Below are 17,923 nucleotides of genomic sequence, written 5' to 3' on the forward strand. Positions count from 1 at the left end.
AAGTCAGGGGCAGATTGAAAGGCGCCTTTTGCAGCCACCCCTTTCCAAGACTCGCCACACACCAGGTGTGTGAACGGCTGACTCTTCCCTGACACCACTTGGTAGTGGGGAGGGACCCTGGTGTTCCTTCGGGTCTGACTCCCACTGAGGCTATAGGTGACATTGTGTCAACAGTGTGGGCCATCCGGGACTAGCACAGACACGCCCCCAGGTCCACGGAGCCCTCACACAGGATGTCTTAGGTCAATTTCCTAAGATGGAGATTCTTGCACCAGTGATTTATTGAAGGAGTGCTTTCAGTGGAAATATGGAACCACCCCCACTCCCAACCCCGGGGGATACGTTCCAAGACCCCGAATGGATGCCTGAAACTGCAGATAGTACTGAACTCTACACATGCTGTGTTTTTTCCTATGTGTATGCACATACATTTTCACTTGAAGGAAGCACTTTACGGCTTCTCTTTGGCACATCTGAATTGCCAGTATCACTCCTCTTGTGCTTTGGGGCCATTAGTCAGTAAAACAAGGGTGACCTGAACACAAGTACTGGGATCCGGCCACAGTTGATCTGCTAACCCGAGGCGGCTACTAAGTGACTAATGGGTGGGGATCGTCTACAATGTGGAGACACTGTAGGGATGGGATGAAGCAGGAAGGCACAAGATTTCATCAACTGCTCAAAACACACAATTTTGAGCTTATGAATTGTTTATTTCTGGAATTTTCCATTTAATATTTTTGGACCGCAGCTGACTGTGGGTAAATGAAAGCCTAGAAAACGAAACCATGGATAAGGAAAGACTTGTGCTTGTAAGACAATTGCTATGGTCTGAATGTTTGTGTCCCTCACCAAATGCATGCGTTGAATCTTAACCCCCAAAGTGATGGGGTTAGGCCGTTGGAGGTGATCTGATCATGAGGGTGGGACCTGTGAACGGGATTAGCGCCCTTATCCAGGAGACCCCACGGAGGTCTCTCGCCCCTTCCACCATGGGAGAACACAGCAGGAAGGTGCCAGCTCTGTGCCAGGAAGAAGGCTCTTACCCGACCACACTGGCATCCTGAGCATGAATGTCCAGCCGTCAGAACTGTGAGAAATACATTTCTACTGATTATGGGTCACGCAGCCTACGGCTCTCTTGTTATAACAACCTGCGTGGACTAAGATACTAACGGTGAGGGGTCAACGGTGTAGAAGAGTCAGGTGTGGGCCGTTCACAGCAGCTGTTGTAGGTGCCGGGCCTGGTACAGGGACTGAGGGGGCACAGCGTCAGGCACAGTCCCTTGTGGGACTGCTCATGGCTTCCCAGCACTTGCTTGGTCCCTGGGTGTGTGCTGCTTTTCCCTGAAGCTCCAGCAGCCCTGACAAGCTGGGTGAATCCAGAAGGGCTGAATTTTGCAGCAGGTGGTCACATCTTGAAAGTCAGTGTTTGCAGCAAGTAACTGACATAGTGACACATGCAAACCTCCCACCAAGGGCTGGCCTCTTTTCACAGGACTTCCAGGACCCCACAGTTTGGAAACAGCAGGGTGCCTGCTGCCCAGAGATACACACACAGCCAAGAGGCAGCAGACGTGTGTGCCCTGTGCTCCCTGGATGGACTTGCACCCGGGAGCTTTCTCCAACCACGGCACTGCAATGGCAGCCCCCATCCAAATCTGGTTTGGTCCTTTTCCTCCTGGGCTTGGTGCCCATCCAAACACATTCTCAGCAGGACCCCTCAGGCTGTCCATGAGAAGAACGTGGCATTCTTCTTTGGGGCTCAGAAAATGCAAATAAACAACTCACTGCATTTGCACAGGCCAAAGACAGATCCTTGCCTTGGCAGGCCTGTCCTGCAGCTGCCTCCTCAGGGGTCCTGGGAGGGATGTGCATGTGGGGGGGTGTTGGGGGGTCAGGGGGAGACTCATATGAAGGAAAACCTATTGTGGAATTCAACAAAAACTTTGTGACTGAGGTCAGTGTGGGCCCTGCTCTTTCTCCGGCTGGTAAAGTGAAAACCTTCAGGGGCTATGTTCTCTTCAATCCCAAGAAGACAGTCATATTGATATTCATGGAGCCAGAAAAAAATGTGTTTCTTGAGAACTGGGACTAGAGACAACAGGGAGAGGCTGCTCGGAGAGCTGGGACAATATACCAACGTGCTCCTTACTGGGCTCAGGGAAATGAAAGGGCAAGGATTCTGTTTGACTAGAACGAAATCCTCAGGAAGAAGTACGGCAATGGAGCTATATGTTCACTTCATTCTTTGCTGGGACCTAGAAGAGACTCATCTCTAATGACAGATTTAAAGCATGTCATCACAACCCCATCAACTTCTCCCAATCCCCTACATTATGTCTGAAGGACTCAGGTACCTGGAAGTCCTGAGGACTTTCAGCCTCTGCCCAAACCTGTCCGGGTGACACCTCTCTTGGTCAGTCCCTACCTATCACTTTCTCAGACGAGGATAAAGAAGCTCATTTTGAATTTCCAGAAGCAGGAGGGAAAAGAGGCGTTATCACTCTGACTCCCCTTCACTCCCCTTCTCTCTGTTGAATGGAAATCAGGGGATTTCTCATCAATCCTGTGTGTGGTTACCATTTCATGTGACGTTTTGCTGCTGTTAAAATATCACCCACGAATGTTTACAGCAGCACCACCACAATAGCCAAAAGTGGAAACAGCCCAGAAGCCCACCAGGAGATGAATGAATGCACTGAATGTGGTAGGTCCATACAGTGGATTATTATTCCTCCATAGAAAAGAATGAAGTACTGATACATGCTACGAACCTTGAAGACATTACGCTAAGTGAAAGAAACCAGTCACTAAAACTACATATTGTGTGATTTCATTTATACGAACTATTCAGAACAGGTCAATCCGTACAGAAAGCAGATTATTAGTTGCCAGGAGTTGGAGGAATGGGGAGTGACTGCTTTATAGGTATGGGTGGGGGGTAATTTTCAGGTGCTGAAAATGTTTTGGAAGTAGATAGAGGTGGTGGTTGCAAGCCATTGTGAATGTACTAAATGCGAATGAATTGTGCACTTTAAAATGGCCAATTTTACTTTATGTGAATTTCATCTCTGCTATAGACTAAATGTTTGTATCCTCCCAAAACTCATGTGTTAATTCCTAACCCCCAAGGTGATGTTTCTAGGAGGTGGAGCCTTTGGGAGGTGAATAGATCGCAAAGGTGGAGCCCTCATGACGGATTAGTGCCTTTATCAAAGAGACCCCACAGACCTTGCTGCCCCTTCTGCGAGTGAGGACATAGAGAGAACGTGGCTGTCTATGAACAAGGACACCAGCCCTCACCAGACTCTGAATTTACTAGCACATTGATCTTGGACTTTCCAGCCTCCAGAACTGTGAGAAATAAGTTTCTGTTGTTTATATGCCACCAGGACTATGGTCCTTTTGTTATAGCAGCTCGAATGAACTTAGACAAACTGAATTAAAACAATCAAAATAGCAGACTCCTCCCTAATCTGGGCAGCGGGTCTGGTTGATGACAGACAGGCCTCTCTCTCCACAACCACCCTTCTCTGCATTCCTTGAATGGACCTTTCACCCTCTGGACCTGGAGAACTGAAAAAGAAACACCTTCTCCCGTATGTGTCATTCATTGCTCAGGCTCCTGAGGAAAAAGTTAGTATTTCCTGACCGCCTCACAGTAAGTCAGCTCCAGCACTTTCTGTTGTGTGACTTGGGCCCCAATTCTTACCCTGTCCGCCTTCACTTCCTCATCTGCATACACCGATTTGCAGGGTTGATGTGATGATAAAGTAAGATAAGGCAGGGAGAGCGCCTTTGGAGTGGGCATGTGAGAAAGCTATAAAGCACTGTTTTTATACTCTAAGCCCACTGGGAGAAGGGAAAAAAAATTTCTTTCTGCTCCATAACTATAAGCCTCCTGTCTACCAGGGGGAGCCTTCTAAAGGAACCAACCCATCATCATGTTCCCTTAACTCCTTTTTCTTTTGGTCCTTCACCTGCCCTGCCCCCCATATGGTAGGGCCCATTTTTCTGCAGCCACTTAAAGGGTAACTACACTTGATCCTGGCCCACAGGGCTGCTGGGGCATCTGGTTGATCAGCATTTACTACTAGAAGCTCTGTGGTTTTAAACTTGACACCAGGAGTTGGCAATATTTTTCTGTAAAGGGCAAGAACAAATATTTTAGGCTTTGTGGACCACACTTCATTTAAAAACTCAGGTAAACGCCTGTTGCCTTTTTGTGTACAGCAGTGAACTAAGAAAATTTTTAACATTTTTAAGTAATTGATAAAAAGCAAAGAAGAAGAATATATGACATGTGAAAATGAAATTAAATTCAAATTTCAGTGTCTCTAAATAAAATTTTATTGGAACATAGTTCATTCATTATATATTAGCTATGGCTGCTTCTGAACTACAATGGCAGAGTTGAGGAGCCGTGGCATGAACCATAATGCCTAAAATATTTATCTTGCCCTTTAAGAAAAATTTTGCTGAACCTGCTCTAATCAAATAATGTTAGTGATTAAAATCCACCACCAGTGAACACATAGTGGATAAACTCATGCTTGCTGTGCCATATATATATATATGGTTTTTTTTCTTTAATGGATCTATAGGGATCTTCTGTTTACTCATGTATGAAATGGGGATGTTGTCAGGATTAAATACATGAAAAGCAGTGAGACTAGAACAGTGCCTGGCATTATAAGCGCTCAATAAATGTGAATTGTAATTATGTTCATTTACAGACATGAATTTAAATAAATATAGAAAACAAACTTCTTCCCTCCTAATTTATTTTGAAATGTGCTGTAAACGGTTTGAAATGTCCCTTTAATAGCTTTCTGGCTTCACCAGTATCAGATGACGTGAAAAATTCTCCTTCATAGAAGGTACGAGTGAAACAGAACCAGAGGGGCACTTGGGATCCTTTCCTTTTCTCTTCAGAAAATGTAATCACATCAAGATGCATCTGCTTTTCAGTAGAACTGGCCCACGTTTCGTGGGAGTGAAGTGTCCAAACCACTGTTCATCCATATTTCCTGGATGATTTGCTCCCGGCGCTCAATCCGCTCTGCCAGCTCTGCGGCCTCTATGGAACTGTAGATGGGATATGAAGTCCTGCAGAACCCCGACAGCTCCCCCGGAAAATCAGAGCTAGAAGAGTCCGCCTCCCCCTCTTCATTCTCGCTGTCCTGCTCGGCCTTGTCACTTCCTGGCACCAGGTGCTCTCTCGCCAGCTGCAGCTCCCGGAAGTCTTTGGTGCAGGACCCTCTGACGACCAAGGCGCACAACGTGAGTGCCAGACCGATGCAGACACTGGACACGAACAGCAGGGCAGCTCTCTCAGGGTGGGCTGTGGGGGCAAAGAACATGTCAGGAGCTGGGAGGAGCTGTCAGTCTTCACCAATCCAAAGTCCCATAGAAACGAATGACTCCCCAGGCATGAAACAAATGCAGAATGCTGGTCCTAGGCAGCATCTTTGAGACCACCCTCCCGTAACTGACCATATACCCCATTTTTTAAAAAGAAAGGCTTTGAACATACATAGTCTATGTACGTATGTATATGAGAGGACGCACAGCAGAGGGACTCAGAAGGCGGTCAGTCCCCTTTACTTCAAACTCAGATCTGCCACTCATTAGCTGTGTGAATTTCACAGCAAGTTACATAACCTCTCTGGGCCTCAGTTTCCTCATCTGTAAAATGGGGCTAATAGCACCTTCCTGTTATAAGTTGTTATAATAAAATGAGTTAATTTCTGTAATGCTCTCAGAACATTCACTGACACACAGTAAATATTCAATAAACTGTTAGAAATTAGTAGTAGCAAATGATGAAAAATTAACTTATAAAGTTTATCTATGAATATAAGTACCAATATAGTAGATATTAGCCAAGCTTAATTTCTTTTAGATTAAAATGTGAATATAAATAAATATAGTTTTTCCTATATCCAAATGATTATACAATAATAGTAATAGACATAGAAATAAAGCTAATTTGTACTACGTACCCTGGTCTAAATCCTTATATATGTTTAATCCTTATGTTAAGTCCGTGTAGAAAGGACTATTACTCTCCCCGTTTGTCAGTGTACCCCCTGAGGTTAGCGCTCCCACTTTGGGAAATAATGACCCAGCCAAGTCCCTCAGATGAAGAGTTGGCAGACTTTTCCTGGGAAAAGGCCAGAGAGTGAACTTGCTAGTCTTTGTGGGCCACACAGACTGTGCTGCACCTACTCAACTCTGAGGTTATGGCACAAAAGCAACCACAGACCACACAGGTGCTGCTTTGTTCTAACAAAACTTGGCCCGTGGGCCAGAGTTGGCTGCCCCCTGACATATAGGCTCAAGCTGAGGCCCGGAAGGGAAGCCACTGCCCGAGGTCAGTTGGCCTCTTTAGCTGGAGCCAGGACTGGAACCCACATCTTGAGCTGTGACCTGCTTGTGCATGTGCATTTGGAACCACCGGTGTTTGCTCAGTTCAGCTCAGCTGAATGGACCCCCCCTCTGGGCACAATGCCTCCCATTTTAATACACGCGAAGGAGGAAAACTGTGGTCTTCACTGCCTCTGTCCTTCCCCAGAGGTCCAGGCTGGAGTTTCATAAAGTTGAGTGGTGCTAACTAAGTTTCATGTTAGTCAAAGGAGCCAGTCACTGTGACCTGACCGGAAAGATCTAAGTGAGACACGTTTTCTTCTTGAAACGTGAAACCTCCCCATTCTGATGCCTTCATTTGCCTCTCGAGTCACTGTGGAGTCACGGGACTCAGATGTGTTGTGCTTTGCTGCCATTACCCAGAGGAGCACAATGTCACCGCTCTCCTTAAGACAAAGAAGTCTTCATTCAAATTTGATTTTGGCTGCGGAGGGGCAGCAAGTCGTGCCTGTAGTGCGGTTAATAACAATGTGTTTCCTAAGGGTCAAGGCGTTTTGAAGATTTGGTCAATCACAGACACATATCCTTTGTGAGGGAAGGGAAGGCTGTTTTCAGAGTGGTGGTAGACTGTGGATTGGGAGACTCGGCAATTGGGACAAAGTCATTAAACAATAATACACAAAACAATGCTGAGACCGGAGGCATGGGAGCTAGGGCCTCCACGCAAACCTGGGTCTAACCTGGGGGTTCTTCCTCCCCTCAGCCTCTCCCCGTCAAGGTGACTTCCACCTGCATTCCATGGTCATGACTCCCTGCTTGCCTGTTTATAGAGTTTATAGCAGCTCTATGTCTTCCTAAAACCTTGATGAAAAGGGTATATGTTACAACGTTACAGACAGCATTTTGGGACTTGGTGTTTGTGATGGTTGTTTTACTTGACATTACGTTTCTGTGTACTCTCCCGTTGTCTTGACTAGACCGTTGTTTATTCAGTCAGTCTCCTGCTGGTGGATTGTTGTCAGGTTTCTTCTATGGACATTGTGGCCGTGAATATTCTTGTAAATGCCCCTGGTGTACACGTGCCTGTATTTCTCGTGCGCATTGACCCAGGAGGGTGATTGGATGAGTTTTAACGGGTGTGAGTTTTAGGAAATGCTGCCCAAGTGGTTTCCAAAGTGGCTGCAGTGTGTCAGGCCTCCTGCGACTCCTCTTCCCCAGAACCCAGCATGGACAAACTTAAAAATTATTTTCTAGTCGTATGGGTATAAAATGGTATCTTACTATGGTCTTGATTTGCGCGTCTCTGATCCCAAACTGTTTCATCCTTTCTTGCCCCATAGGATGCACGCTCCATGAGGGCAGGGGCCGAGCTGTCTTGCTCTTCGCCAAATCCCCAGTGCCCAGTGCCCACCACAGGTTACACAATTCCTGCTCAGTGCATGAAACGAGGTGGCCATGGAGCCAGAGCACTAGACGTGGTGTCCTTTGGCTGGGACTCCATAATGTGAGTTGCCTTTCTTCCTTGCTCTCTCTTCTCCTTGGAGGTGAGGGCCTGGATCCTATTGCTAGGAGAGCTCACCCATCAGACCCTAGGTGCCTGTTGGTTCAGAGATGCCTCCTGCCAAGTCATCACTCTCTAGGCCATGGCCCCGCCACGTCCACTGAGATCCAGTGATCAAAGGTGGAAAACAAGGGCAATACTTGGCAAGCCCATTGGAATGAGGCTTTCTAGTCATCTAGTGACTAGTTTGAGGTCACAGAATCGCCAGATGTTAGATGGCGCCCTGGAGGTCCGCTGGCCCAACTCCGCCTATTGTCCAAAGCCATGACTTGGCTGGGACCTGGAGCTCAGGCCAGGGCACTCTCCACAGCTCCAATCTCTACACTACGGGCACATTTTCTAGGAGCAATTGGACCACGTTAGGCTTTTGCGACCCCTTTTCCTAGTCTACGTTCTGGAAAAATAAAGGCATTAGCCTTCTTGTAGTTAAACAGAATCTTCCCCCTGTGTTATTCTTGGCATGGTTTTCCTTTTAGCCTTGGTTCATCACAGGCTCAAGTGAATGACGTTAATCTCATCAGCTGTAGTGAGCCCGCAGGAATCTCACAATGGTGGCCCATGGCCTTGAAGGCCCCTTGACCCTGGGATCCCTGGTCTGGAGCCAACACAAGCTCCAGCTCAAACTTATTTGTGTCCAAATCAGACATGGAGAGGCCAAAGCGAGGGTTCCACCGCCTGGGGCCCTGCTACCGAGGTGAAAGCACTGAGTACGTTGGTCCCTGGTCTGACAGCACTTAGTGATGTGATAATAACTTTCTGTCATGGAACCAAAGATTAGGGACCGTGGGAACACACCAGAGTCCACACCTCGGTGACAAGGTACCACTGATTTCCAACCGTCCTCCCTGACAGGGGATCATGTAACTCTGACTTTGGAATGTTATTATTCTTCTGTTTCAATGTGGGGTTGTCTGATATCCCGGAGTTCCTTTCATATAATACAATGATGCCCCCCCACCTCAGGAGACGCTCTGCTTTCTTACGCATGGCCCCAGTTACCCCAGCCACCCCTAAAGTTCACAGCAAGCACTGCCAGAGGGCTGAAGACACACAGAGTCCAAGCTGCAGGGATGGTGACAGGACTATTAAGGCCACAAAAGGCAGGCTTGCAGACATGTGTGAGGTAAACACATAAAGCAGGTGTCAATAAAACACTAATTAGGTGGAAAGGAAGATGTCAAGTTTCAAGCAAGATCATCTAAGTGAGTCTGCTTAGCACAATCTGCTAAGGGACAGTGGCCGAGCCAGCTTATAAACTGCCTCCCAATAAGCACACACACAGACACACACACTCTTCCATTTTTCTAATTTCAAATCTTTTCTATGAGCTCCTTCAGACCCATGATCTAAATTCTAGAACAGATTCAAGGAGTAGGTCTATGCTTGAGATGAGGGTAAATTCAAACACTCCTAAGATGTCTCACAGATCATTAAATGTCCACGAGAAAAACCATCCTTCAGGGACCCCTGGACATTCTCATGTCTATTCCACCAACCTCTGTGTTTCAACATCGCAGGACAAGCCCCTGATTTTGGTTTCTAGTCTACTTGTCCCCCATGTGTCCTTGGCTGCACCAGTAGTCAAAGCTCCTTGCAGCCTGACCTGGGGAAATGTCCTCTTGGATTCTGTCAGTCTACTGTCTATTTGGCTGGTTTTGCCAGAACCCTTCCCGCTCACTCGGCTCCCAGCTTCTCCTGCAGGCAGGCCTCCTCCCCTTGGTGGGTGCCAAGCGACTCCCGTTTGGCCCTCAGGTCCTGTCCTCCCAATGGCCTGAGGATGCATTGGAGAGTTGGCTGGGGCACCACTTTCCAGGTGACACTCGCATTGTTTGATGCTGGCTGTTAAAACGGCTCAGCCTGACGTCCTGTACTTCACTGCAGGGTGCTGGCATGTCTGGTGAGGAGAAGGCTGTGGGCTGGGGACCACATCCAGAGTGACCAGCCAGAGAGTGACACGCTCAGGAAATCCACAGGCCGTGCACAGGCCCCTGTCCCACTAACACTTGGTTTGAGCTTCTGTGATTTGACAAATGAGCTTCTTGTGGCGACTTCATTTCCTAACACCGGAAATAGTGCATTTAGCACCTCCTTCTTTTTCTTTTGTGACTATATCCCTTATGCTATATCCTACATCCCCATGACTACCTTGTAACAGCCAATTTGTACTTCTTAATCCCTTCCGCTTTTTTCACCCATCCCCCAACACCCCTCCATCTGGCAACCATCAAAATGTTCTCTGTATCTATGAGTTTGTTTCTGTTTTGTTTGTTATTTTGTTCTTTAGATTCCACATATAAGCAAAATCTCATCGCATCTGTCTTTCACTGTCTGACATACTCCATCAGCACAATACCCTCCAGGTCCATCCAAAGTGCCACAGAACCCATTCCCTTCCATGACTGAGCAATATTCCACTGTATATATGTACCACCTCCTCTTTATCCGTTCCTCCATCAACAGACACCCAGGCTGCCTCCACATCTTGGCCTTTGTAAACAATGCTGCAGTGAACATATGGATGCACAGGTCCCCTCAAAGCAGTGTTTTTGGTTTCTTCAGATAAATACCCAGAAGTGGGATTACTGGGTCCTTCATTGTCTCTTGTTATATCCTTTGTTTTAAAGTCTAGTTTGTCTGGTGTAAGTATTGCTACCCCAGATTTTTGTTGTTTGTTTTTTTCATTACCATTTTCATGAAATAAGTTTTTCCATCTCTTTACTTTCCATCTGTGTGTATCTTTCCATCTGAAGTGATTCTCTTATAGGCAGCATATATACGGGTTTTGTTTTCTTATCCACTCAGGCCTCCTATGTCTTGATTGGAGCATTTAATCCATTTACATTGAAAGTAATTGTTGATACATATGTAGCTATTGCCATTTTATTATTCATAATTTTTATCTTTTTTCCCCCGCATCTTAAAAAAGTCCTTGTAACATTCCTTGTACTACTGGGTTGGTAGTGAACTTTTTAAGCTTTTTCTTGTCTGGGACGCTCCTTATCTGTCCTTCAATTTTAAATGATAGGCTTGCTGGGTAGAGTATCCTTGGTTGTAGGTCCTTTGTTTTCATCATGTTGAATATTTCCTGCCAATTCCTTCTGGCCTGCAAACTTTCTGTTGAGAAATAAGCTGATAATCGTATGAGAGCTCCCTTATAAGTTACTAGTTGCCTTTCTCTTGCTGTTTTTAGGATTTTCTCTTTGTCTTTAACCTTTGCCATTTTAATTATAATGTGTCTTGGTGTTGGCCTGTTTGGGTTCATCCTGTTTGGGACTCTCTGTGTTTCCTGGACTTGTATTTCTATTTCCTTCACCAGGTTAGGAAAGTTTTCAGTCATTATTTCTTCAAATAGATTCTCAATCCCTTGCTTTCTCTCTTCTCCTTCTGGTACCCCTATGATGTAAATGTTGTGATGCTTGATATTGTCCCAGAGGCCCCTTAAACTGTCCTCATTTCTTTTGGATTCCTTTTTCTTTTTGCTGTTCTGATTGGGTGTTGTCTGCTACCTTGACTTCCAAATCACTGATTCAATCCTCTGCTTCATCGAGTCTGCTGGTGATTCCTTCTAGTGTGTTCTTCATTTCAGTTATTGTATTCTTCACTTCTGACTGGTTCTCTTTTATGGTTTCTATGTCTTTCTTTGTGCTTGCTATCTCATATTGGAGTTCTCACTAAGTTCCTTGAGCATCCTTATAACCAGTGTTTTGAACTCTGTCTCTGGTAGGTTGCTTGCCTCTATTTGGTTTAGTTCTGTTTCTGGAGTTTCTCCTATTCCTTCATTTGGATGTATTTCTTTATTTCCCCATTTTGGCTGCCTCTCTGTGTTTGTTTCTAAGTGTTAGGTAGATCTGCTATGTCTCCCAGTCTTGGCCAGGTGGCCTTATGTAGTAGGTGCCCTGTGGGGCCCTGGCACGGTCTCTCTGGTCACCTTCTCCAGGTGTTTAGGAGTGAGTGTCCCTTCTGTGGATTGTGTGTGCCCTCCTGCTATAGTTGACACTTGATTGCTATTGTCAGTGTGTGGGATTGACCCTTAGGCTGACTGGCTGTGGTTTTAGGCCCCATCCACAGCTTACAGGCTGCTGTGCAGGGGTTTATCCCACCGAGTGGGATTCACCCCAGTATGCTCTGGTGCCTGTAGAGACCACTCTTTGGGTGTGCCATTGTGGGGGCTAATTAGGTGGTGCTCTGCTGTGGTCTGAAGCTAACCTTCAAGTATGTTGGTTCTGGGGACTTTTGGGAGGGGCTCTGGTGCAGGCCCATGTCACTCACTGCCTGTATTCAGCTGGGGACTACCTGGTAGGAGCTACAAAGTGATCTGCATTTTTTTTGTTGCCTGTGCTAAACCTGGAGGCACATGGGAGAGGCCATACTGTAAACCGAGGATGGCTGTCCAGGCCTGGGGTAGCTCCCCAAAAAGCCAGGACACCCTGAGTCCTGCTGCCACCTGCCAGCTCCCTTAGAATTCAGCTGCTGATAAAGCCTTGTGTGGTATGAAGTTGGATGAGGCAGGGTCTCAGGGAGCCACCACAGAGGGAAGAGTTGTGTTCACCAAGTTAATGTAGATTCTGATTTGGTGCCAGTGCTGAGCCTGGAGCTACTCAGCAAAAATCTCAGAGCACACCAGGCCAGTTGTCACCCACCTGGGACCTGTTAACTCTGATAGGTTTCCAAGAAAGGGCAATGCAGGTGGAACTGCCTACTCTCAGAGAAAGTGCCTCAAATGTTGGGGGAGTTGGGTGGGGTGGGGTCCCAGTGAGTCAGTAGGGTGGAGCTTCAGAGCTCACCAGATTCTGATTTGGCTGTAAGTGTAGGGGGAGGGCTCAACACATTAGAGATGGCGACCTCTTACTGGCTGCACAGGTGGAAGACTCCTCACACTAACAATGGGACTTTCCTCCAGCCCTGGCCTCCAAGCCACACACCTGTCTGTTCCTCATATGCCTCTGATGACCTCGTGTCACCGTCCCTCTGCTGGAGCCCAAGGTGAGTGCCTGCGAGTGAGTGAATCTGTGCCTGGGCTATTTAAGAGGATGTTTGCATTTTCCACAGCCTTCCGGGAAAGGCAGGTGGTCAGAATAACCATTGTTTTTCACAGCCAGATATTGTGGGTGCTCTTCTTCCCGGCACCTATACTCCTGGTTAGGGAGCCTGGTGGGGGCTGGGATGCCTTGTTCCTCTGTGGGGAAACACCATGGCTGAGCTATCCCTCCTGAGTCTCATCCTCCACACACAGGTGTGGGTCCCGTTTCGCGTCTCTGCCCCTCCTACCAGTCTCAACGTGGCTTCTTTATATTTTTGGTTATAGGACTTCTGTTTGGCTAGACTTCAGATGGTTCTCCAGGTTGATTGTTGTGTAATTTAACTGTAATATTTATGTGTTCATGGAAAAATGCAGGCACAATGTTTATTCTACCATCTTGATCTGAAGTGTCTTTCTTTTTGATGTGAAATTTCGTCTTGGTTGTGGCTTACTGAGATGAATGTGCCTGAGGTCATGAGGTTTCTGTCCCGCAAAATTCTGAAGGTCATACTCCTTGTTTGGAGAAGCCAGAGCACACAGGTCTTGTATCTGCTGAGTCTGAGTCCTGGCCCTACGGATATCCATGCTGTGGTCAGGCAAACGGCTCGACTCCTCTGACCCTCAGCTTCCTTATGTGCAGAATGAAGGATCAAAGTCCCCTTTCTCAGGGTTCTTGCTATGGACTAAATTGTGTCCCCCCAAAATTTATTGTTGAAGCCTTAACCCCCAGTGTGGCTGTATTTGGAGACAGAATGTGTAACAAGGTAATTAAGGTTAAATGAGGTGGGACCCAGATCTAATAGGGTTAGTATCCTTCTAAGAAGAGACACCAGAGCACTCTCTCCCTCTCTCCCTCTCTCCCTCTCCCCCTCTCTCCCTCTCTCCCTCTCTCCCTCTCTCCCTCTGCTTGTCTCTCTGCCTCTGCTTGTCTCTCTCCCTCTTTCTGCCATGTGAGGACACAGCAAGAAGGCAGTTGTCTACAAGCTGGGAAGAAGCTCTCACCAGATACCAAATCTGCCGGCACCTTGATCATGGACTTCTAGGCTCCAGAACAATGAGAAAACAAATTTCAGTTGTTTAAGCCCCCAGTCTGGGGACCTATACTGGCATCCCGTGCTGACTGAGGCAGTTGTTGAGAGGAACTGACAAGGCCCATAATGGCTGTCGCAAAGTGAATGGTATTACCATGACCCGCGTTAATCATTATTCTCTGTTTGGAGGGTTTTCATGATGACTTTCCTACAAGGGGTTATGCAGGGACTTTGAAAGCGTGGGGATATTTTTGACAATAAAAATCCTTACATCTCTTAACTTTGACAATTATTGGTAACAGCAAGAAATGGAAATGGGAGGGTGGTTAGAAAAGAGAAGTGTCTCAGAGGAAACCAACAAACACATAGGAGAAATACTGACTGGGAAAGAGGATGGAATGGTAAAGGATCCCAAGACTGTCCTACCTCCTTCATTGAGATGGCTCCTTAAGCCTTTATTTTCCTTTGAGGAAGGCTCACCCCAAACAGCCCAGCTCCCACAGGCCTTGAACAGTAATACTGTAATTCATTATATTAACGTGTATTTTATAAAAGCCCTCAGAGGGTTTGGCTTCCCTGAGCAGTCAGGCGGGCATTGCTGAAACTTGCAAAGTTGACATTTCAAAATATGGTCTCTGCTAAAGTGGGCAGAGAGGGTGGTGAGGAGAGATGGCAAGTACCACTCCCTCCCGGGTGAGCAGCTCTGGGTCTCCTGAAGGAGGGCTGAGTCTGATTGATCCTGGAAGGGAAGATTACCAAGGGAGCGCTTGGCATCCAGGAGAAGTCACACTGGTGACTCAGAAAGGCACTCTGTCTTCACAGGGTATGACCGGTTTTGTTTACTAAGTGATCTTTTGGCTCAATTTTCTTCCAGCCGAGGGTGGAATTCACTAATCCTATGCCCTTCCCAAATTTTAGAGCTGAGAAATGCATGCCTCAGGTTCCTACTTTTCAAAGCATGAAATACCCATGGAGGCCGACTCCTAAATAGTGTGACTTTCTCTGTTTGCTAGCTCCGTATGTGGTTCTCTCGTTGGTGGCCTGGTGGGAACTGTACCTGAATTCAGGCCTCTGTGTTTCCGGATCTCAGAAGACTACAAGTTGCCATGTCAAACTGATAGTCACTGTTCTTTATCTATCTGAGGGTTGTGATTAAACCGAGCATTTGTTAGCAAGACTTTAGTATATCCATCAGCATGCTGAGACGCTTCAATTCATTGACCTACCTCTAATGTAAGCAAACGCTGCCAGAGAGTTGCTAACGATAACTCCGTCTTTCCTCAGAACCCTTGATCCGCTTGGGTCAAAGTTTATACCTGTTTCATAAAAAACGCAAGACCAATTAATCACAGTTGTTCACAGTATACCGCCATAAAAAAAAAGTCATAGAAATCAAACTAATGAGCCCCTGACTAAATTATGGAAGACTAACCCAGGAAGAGCATTTAGTAAGTAGTGCTTGAAAATATGAAATGATAAAAGGGATTTAGCAATTCTAAAACGTGTTGGTTCCAACTTCAGGTGCCACTCAGCCACTTCACTGCAGAAGGGCACCAATTTATCTTCCCATCCTCAAAGCACGACATTCATCATGTCTGATAAGGTCTTACTTAACCACAGGCCTGCTCTCTGCTCTGTTGACCATAGATAAGACCCACCTCTAATTGAGGAGGGGGGTTGTAACGGGTTACCTTTTCAGAAATGACAACAAAATGCAGGGCTGGTCTGGTTCTTGATACCTGGTTAAACTGCTGTGATAGAATTTGGGGGCTCCTGAATGGGGCAGCCTTGGGGTTCTGGGGGTCCCTGGGGATGTCAGACAGCGCAGAAACCTCCACGGAAGGATGGCACAGAGTTCTCGGGCCTGTGCTCCAGGGTGACCAGGAAAATCATGAGATGTGGGCAGGAGCCCTGCTAGAAGGAGCAGCGCGGATACAGAGCCTGACAGAAAGCTGAGCGACAGAACCAGAACACACAACACTGACGATAGTGACCCTCTAAGCTTTGAGATGGGGGTGATTTCCATTTCTTGGTGCTTTCCTATGTTTTCCACATCGGGCATACTTTACTTTTATACTTAGGGGGAAAAGACCTCATCTGTGTAATAACAGTAACACAAAAGAAAACTCTCAGCACCCAAAGATGCTCATTTGAGATGCTCAACAGGGTCGCAGTAGTTTTTATCAGGAGCCCCACCCGTCTGAATTCCATTCTAGATTTGATAAGAAAACCAACATGTTCACTCCCCCCCCCCCCCCATGACCAGTGACAACCTAAGGAAGAAGGTGGCATGAGAACCGGGCCCACAGGTCCAGGCTGGGTCTGGCCCACCCAGGTTCCTCGTGGATCGTCTTTCCAACAAGCTCATCCTAGAATCCAGGAACCCCACGTTTATTTCTGAGCAGATCTCTTTCTCATTGATTTTTCTCTTAAGAAATAAGAGGGGAATGGAAAGAGGACTTCTTTTTTTAACGATAAGTTAAGAAGCAAAACAAAATGTTGGCCACCGTTTGCAGCTATTAGCACAGCACCTCCTGACACCTCCTTCCATTCCCACGGAAGTGCCCTCGACTACAGTCACATGGGGCTGTTTACTTAAAGAGAGATGCTGGTAGAAAGCCAAAAAATTACCATATTCATCATCTTTCTGCTTCAGAGAAGGCTTCAGATTAGCAATAGCTGGATCAATCGCTGTGAGTATGTTCTTGGGAACTAAAACCCAAAAAGAAATACTGTAAAGACTTTGTACACTTAATATGTATTTTAAGTGCAATGTAGATGAGATTAAAAAGTCAATCTGCAAAATCAGTACGTTAATCATACACTTTGTCAGATACACTCACACATACACCAGCGGCAGCTGCACGATCATCAAATACACCAGAAAGGTAATTTGGGGCCTATTTTGCAGTATTAAAAAAAATAACAAAAGAGTATAAATAAAATATGGTATAGCTACGAAGTACTAGTACATGCTACAACCTGAGTGAACCTCAAAAACAGTATGCCCAGGGACGGAAGCAGACACAAGAGACCGTCTATCTATTGTATGATTCCATTAATAATACGAAACATCCAGAAAAGGTAAATTCATAGAGACACGAAATAAATAGTGGTTACCTAAGACTGGGGAATGGAGTGGAGACTGGCTGCAAATGTGCACGAGGGAGCTTTTGGGGGTCATGGAAATGGTTTAAAACTGGGGTGTGGTGGCAGGTGCACAGCTCTGTGAATTTACTAGAAATCAAATTGTTTTTACTTTAAATGGGTGAGTTTTAAGGTATGCAAATTATACACCAACAACGTTGTTAACTCTGAACATAAACTTCCCTGAGATGAAGTGAAACAAAAATGACTGTAAACGACTCAGACTCCATCACTGACCTGTCCCAGTACCAACTCTGCTTCTTACCACAGCTCTTTAACTCCTTGCTTCCATAATAAGCCCGAAGAGAGTTTTAAGACCCTCTAGAATGATCCTCTGAGTATTGTAAGAGGATGACAGGGAGATGAGGAGAGGAGGGCCGTGTAGCAGACTCCTTTGGAAGGTGGTTAAGATTCTGCCGAACTGACCCTAAGAATAAACCATCCGGATCTCAGGACTCCCCCAGGCAGAGCGGACAAGATGACAGCACCAGCTGAACAGAAGGGCAAAGCAGGAATTCTGAAGGGCGGGAGCACTGCGGCCAGCTGGGAGAAGGGAGAGGAAACCAAATATTTTTGCTTCAGAAGATTGCTTATTTTTGTTGGTTCTTGAGCTCAGCTGGTATCTGGGAAAAGTGGCAACAGGAAACAGAAGTGAAGCCAATACAAATGGTGCAAGATGAACTGCACTGATTTAAATAAAAAGAGCTAGTAAGACATCTTCAGCAGCAAGAAAACCTCATTTCCTTTCTCAGAGTGCTTACCTAAGTCCTTCTGGGGATGTCCCAGGATCAA

General features: G+C 46.3%; 1 protein-coding gene across 7 annotated transcripts in view; it reads right to left on the reverse strand.

The window, feature by feature from the left end:
- The window catches only part of EVA1C (eva-1 homolog C), an 87,697-nt gene that overhangs the window by 13,682 nt on the left and 56,092 nt on the right, over positions 1–17,923 (reverse strand). For 4 of the 7 annotated variants that reach the window (XM_074326096.2, XM_019730179.3, XM_019730178.3 and 1 more), the window contains 3 exons: positions 16,616–16,696; positions 15,211–15,300; positions 4,770–5,347 (listed from right to left, as the gene is read on the reverse strand). In XM_074326096.2, the coding sequence (XP_074182197.2) occupies positions 4,971–5,347; positions 15,211–15,300; positions 16,616–16,696 (548 nt within the window). In that variant the 3' untranslated portion in view covers positions 4,770–4,970. Of the gene's footprint in view, positions 1–4,769; positions 5,348–15,210; positions 15,301–16,615; positions 16,697–17,923 lie in introns of those variants that run through there. The other 3 variants (XM_074326071.2, XM_074326086.2, XM_074326075.2) reach the window with 1 other exon arrangement.

The sequence above is a fragment of the Rhinolophus sinicus genome, chromosome 17 (genome assembly GCF_057876585.1).
Source record: "Rhinolophus sinicus isolate RSI-liver-muscle chromosome 17, RSI-T2T, whole genome shotgun sequence".
Lineage (NCBI taxonomy): Eukaryota > Metazoa > Chordata > Mammalia > Chiroptera > Rhinolophidae > Rhinolophus > Rhinolophus sinicus.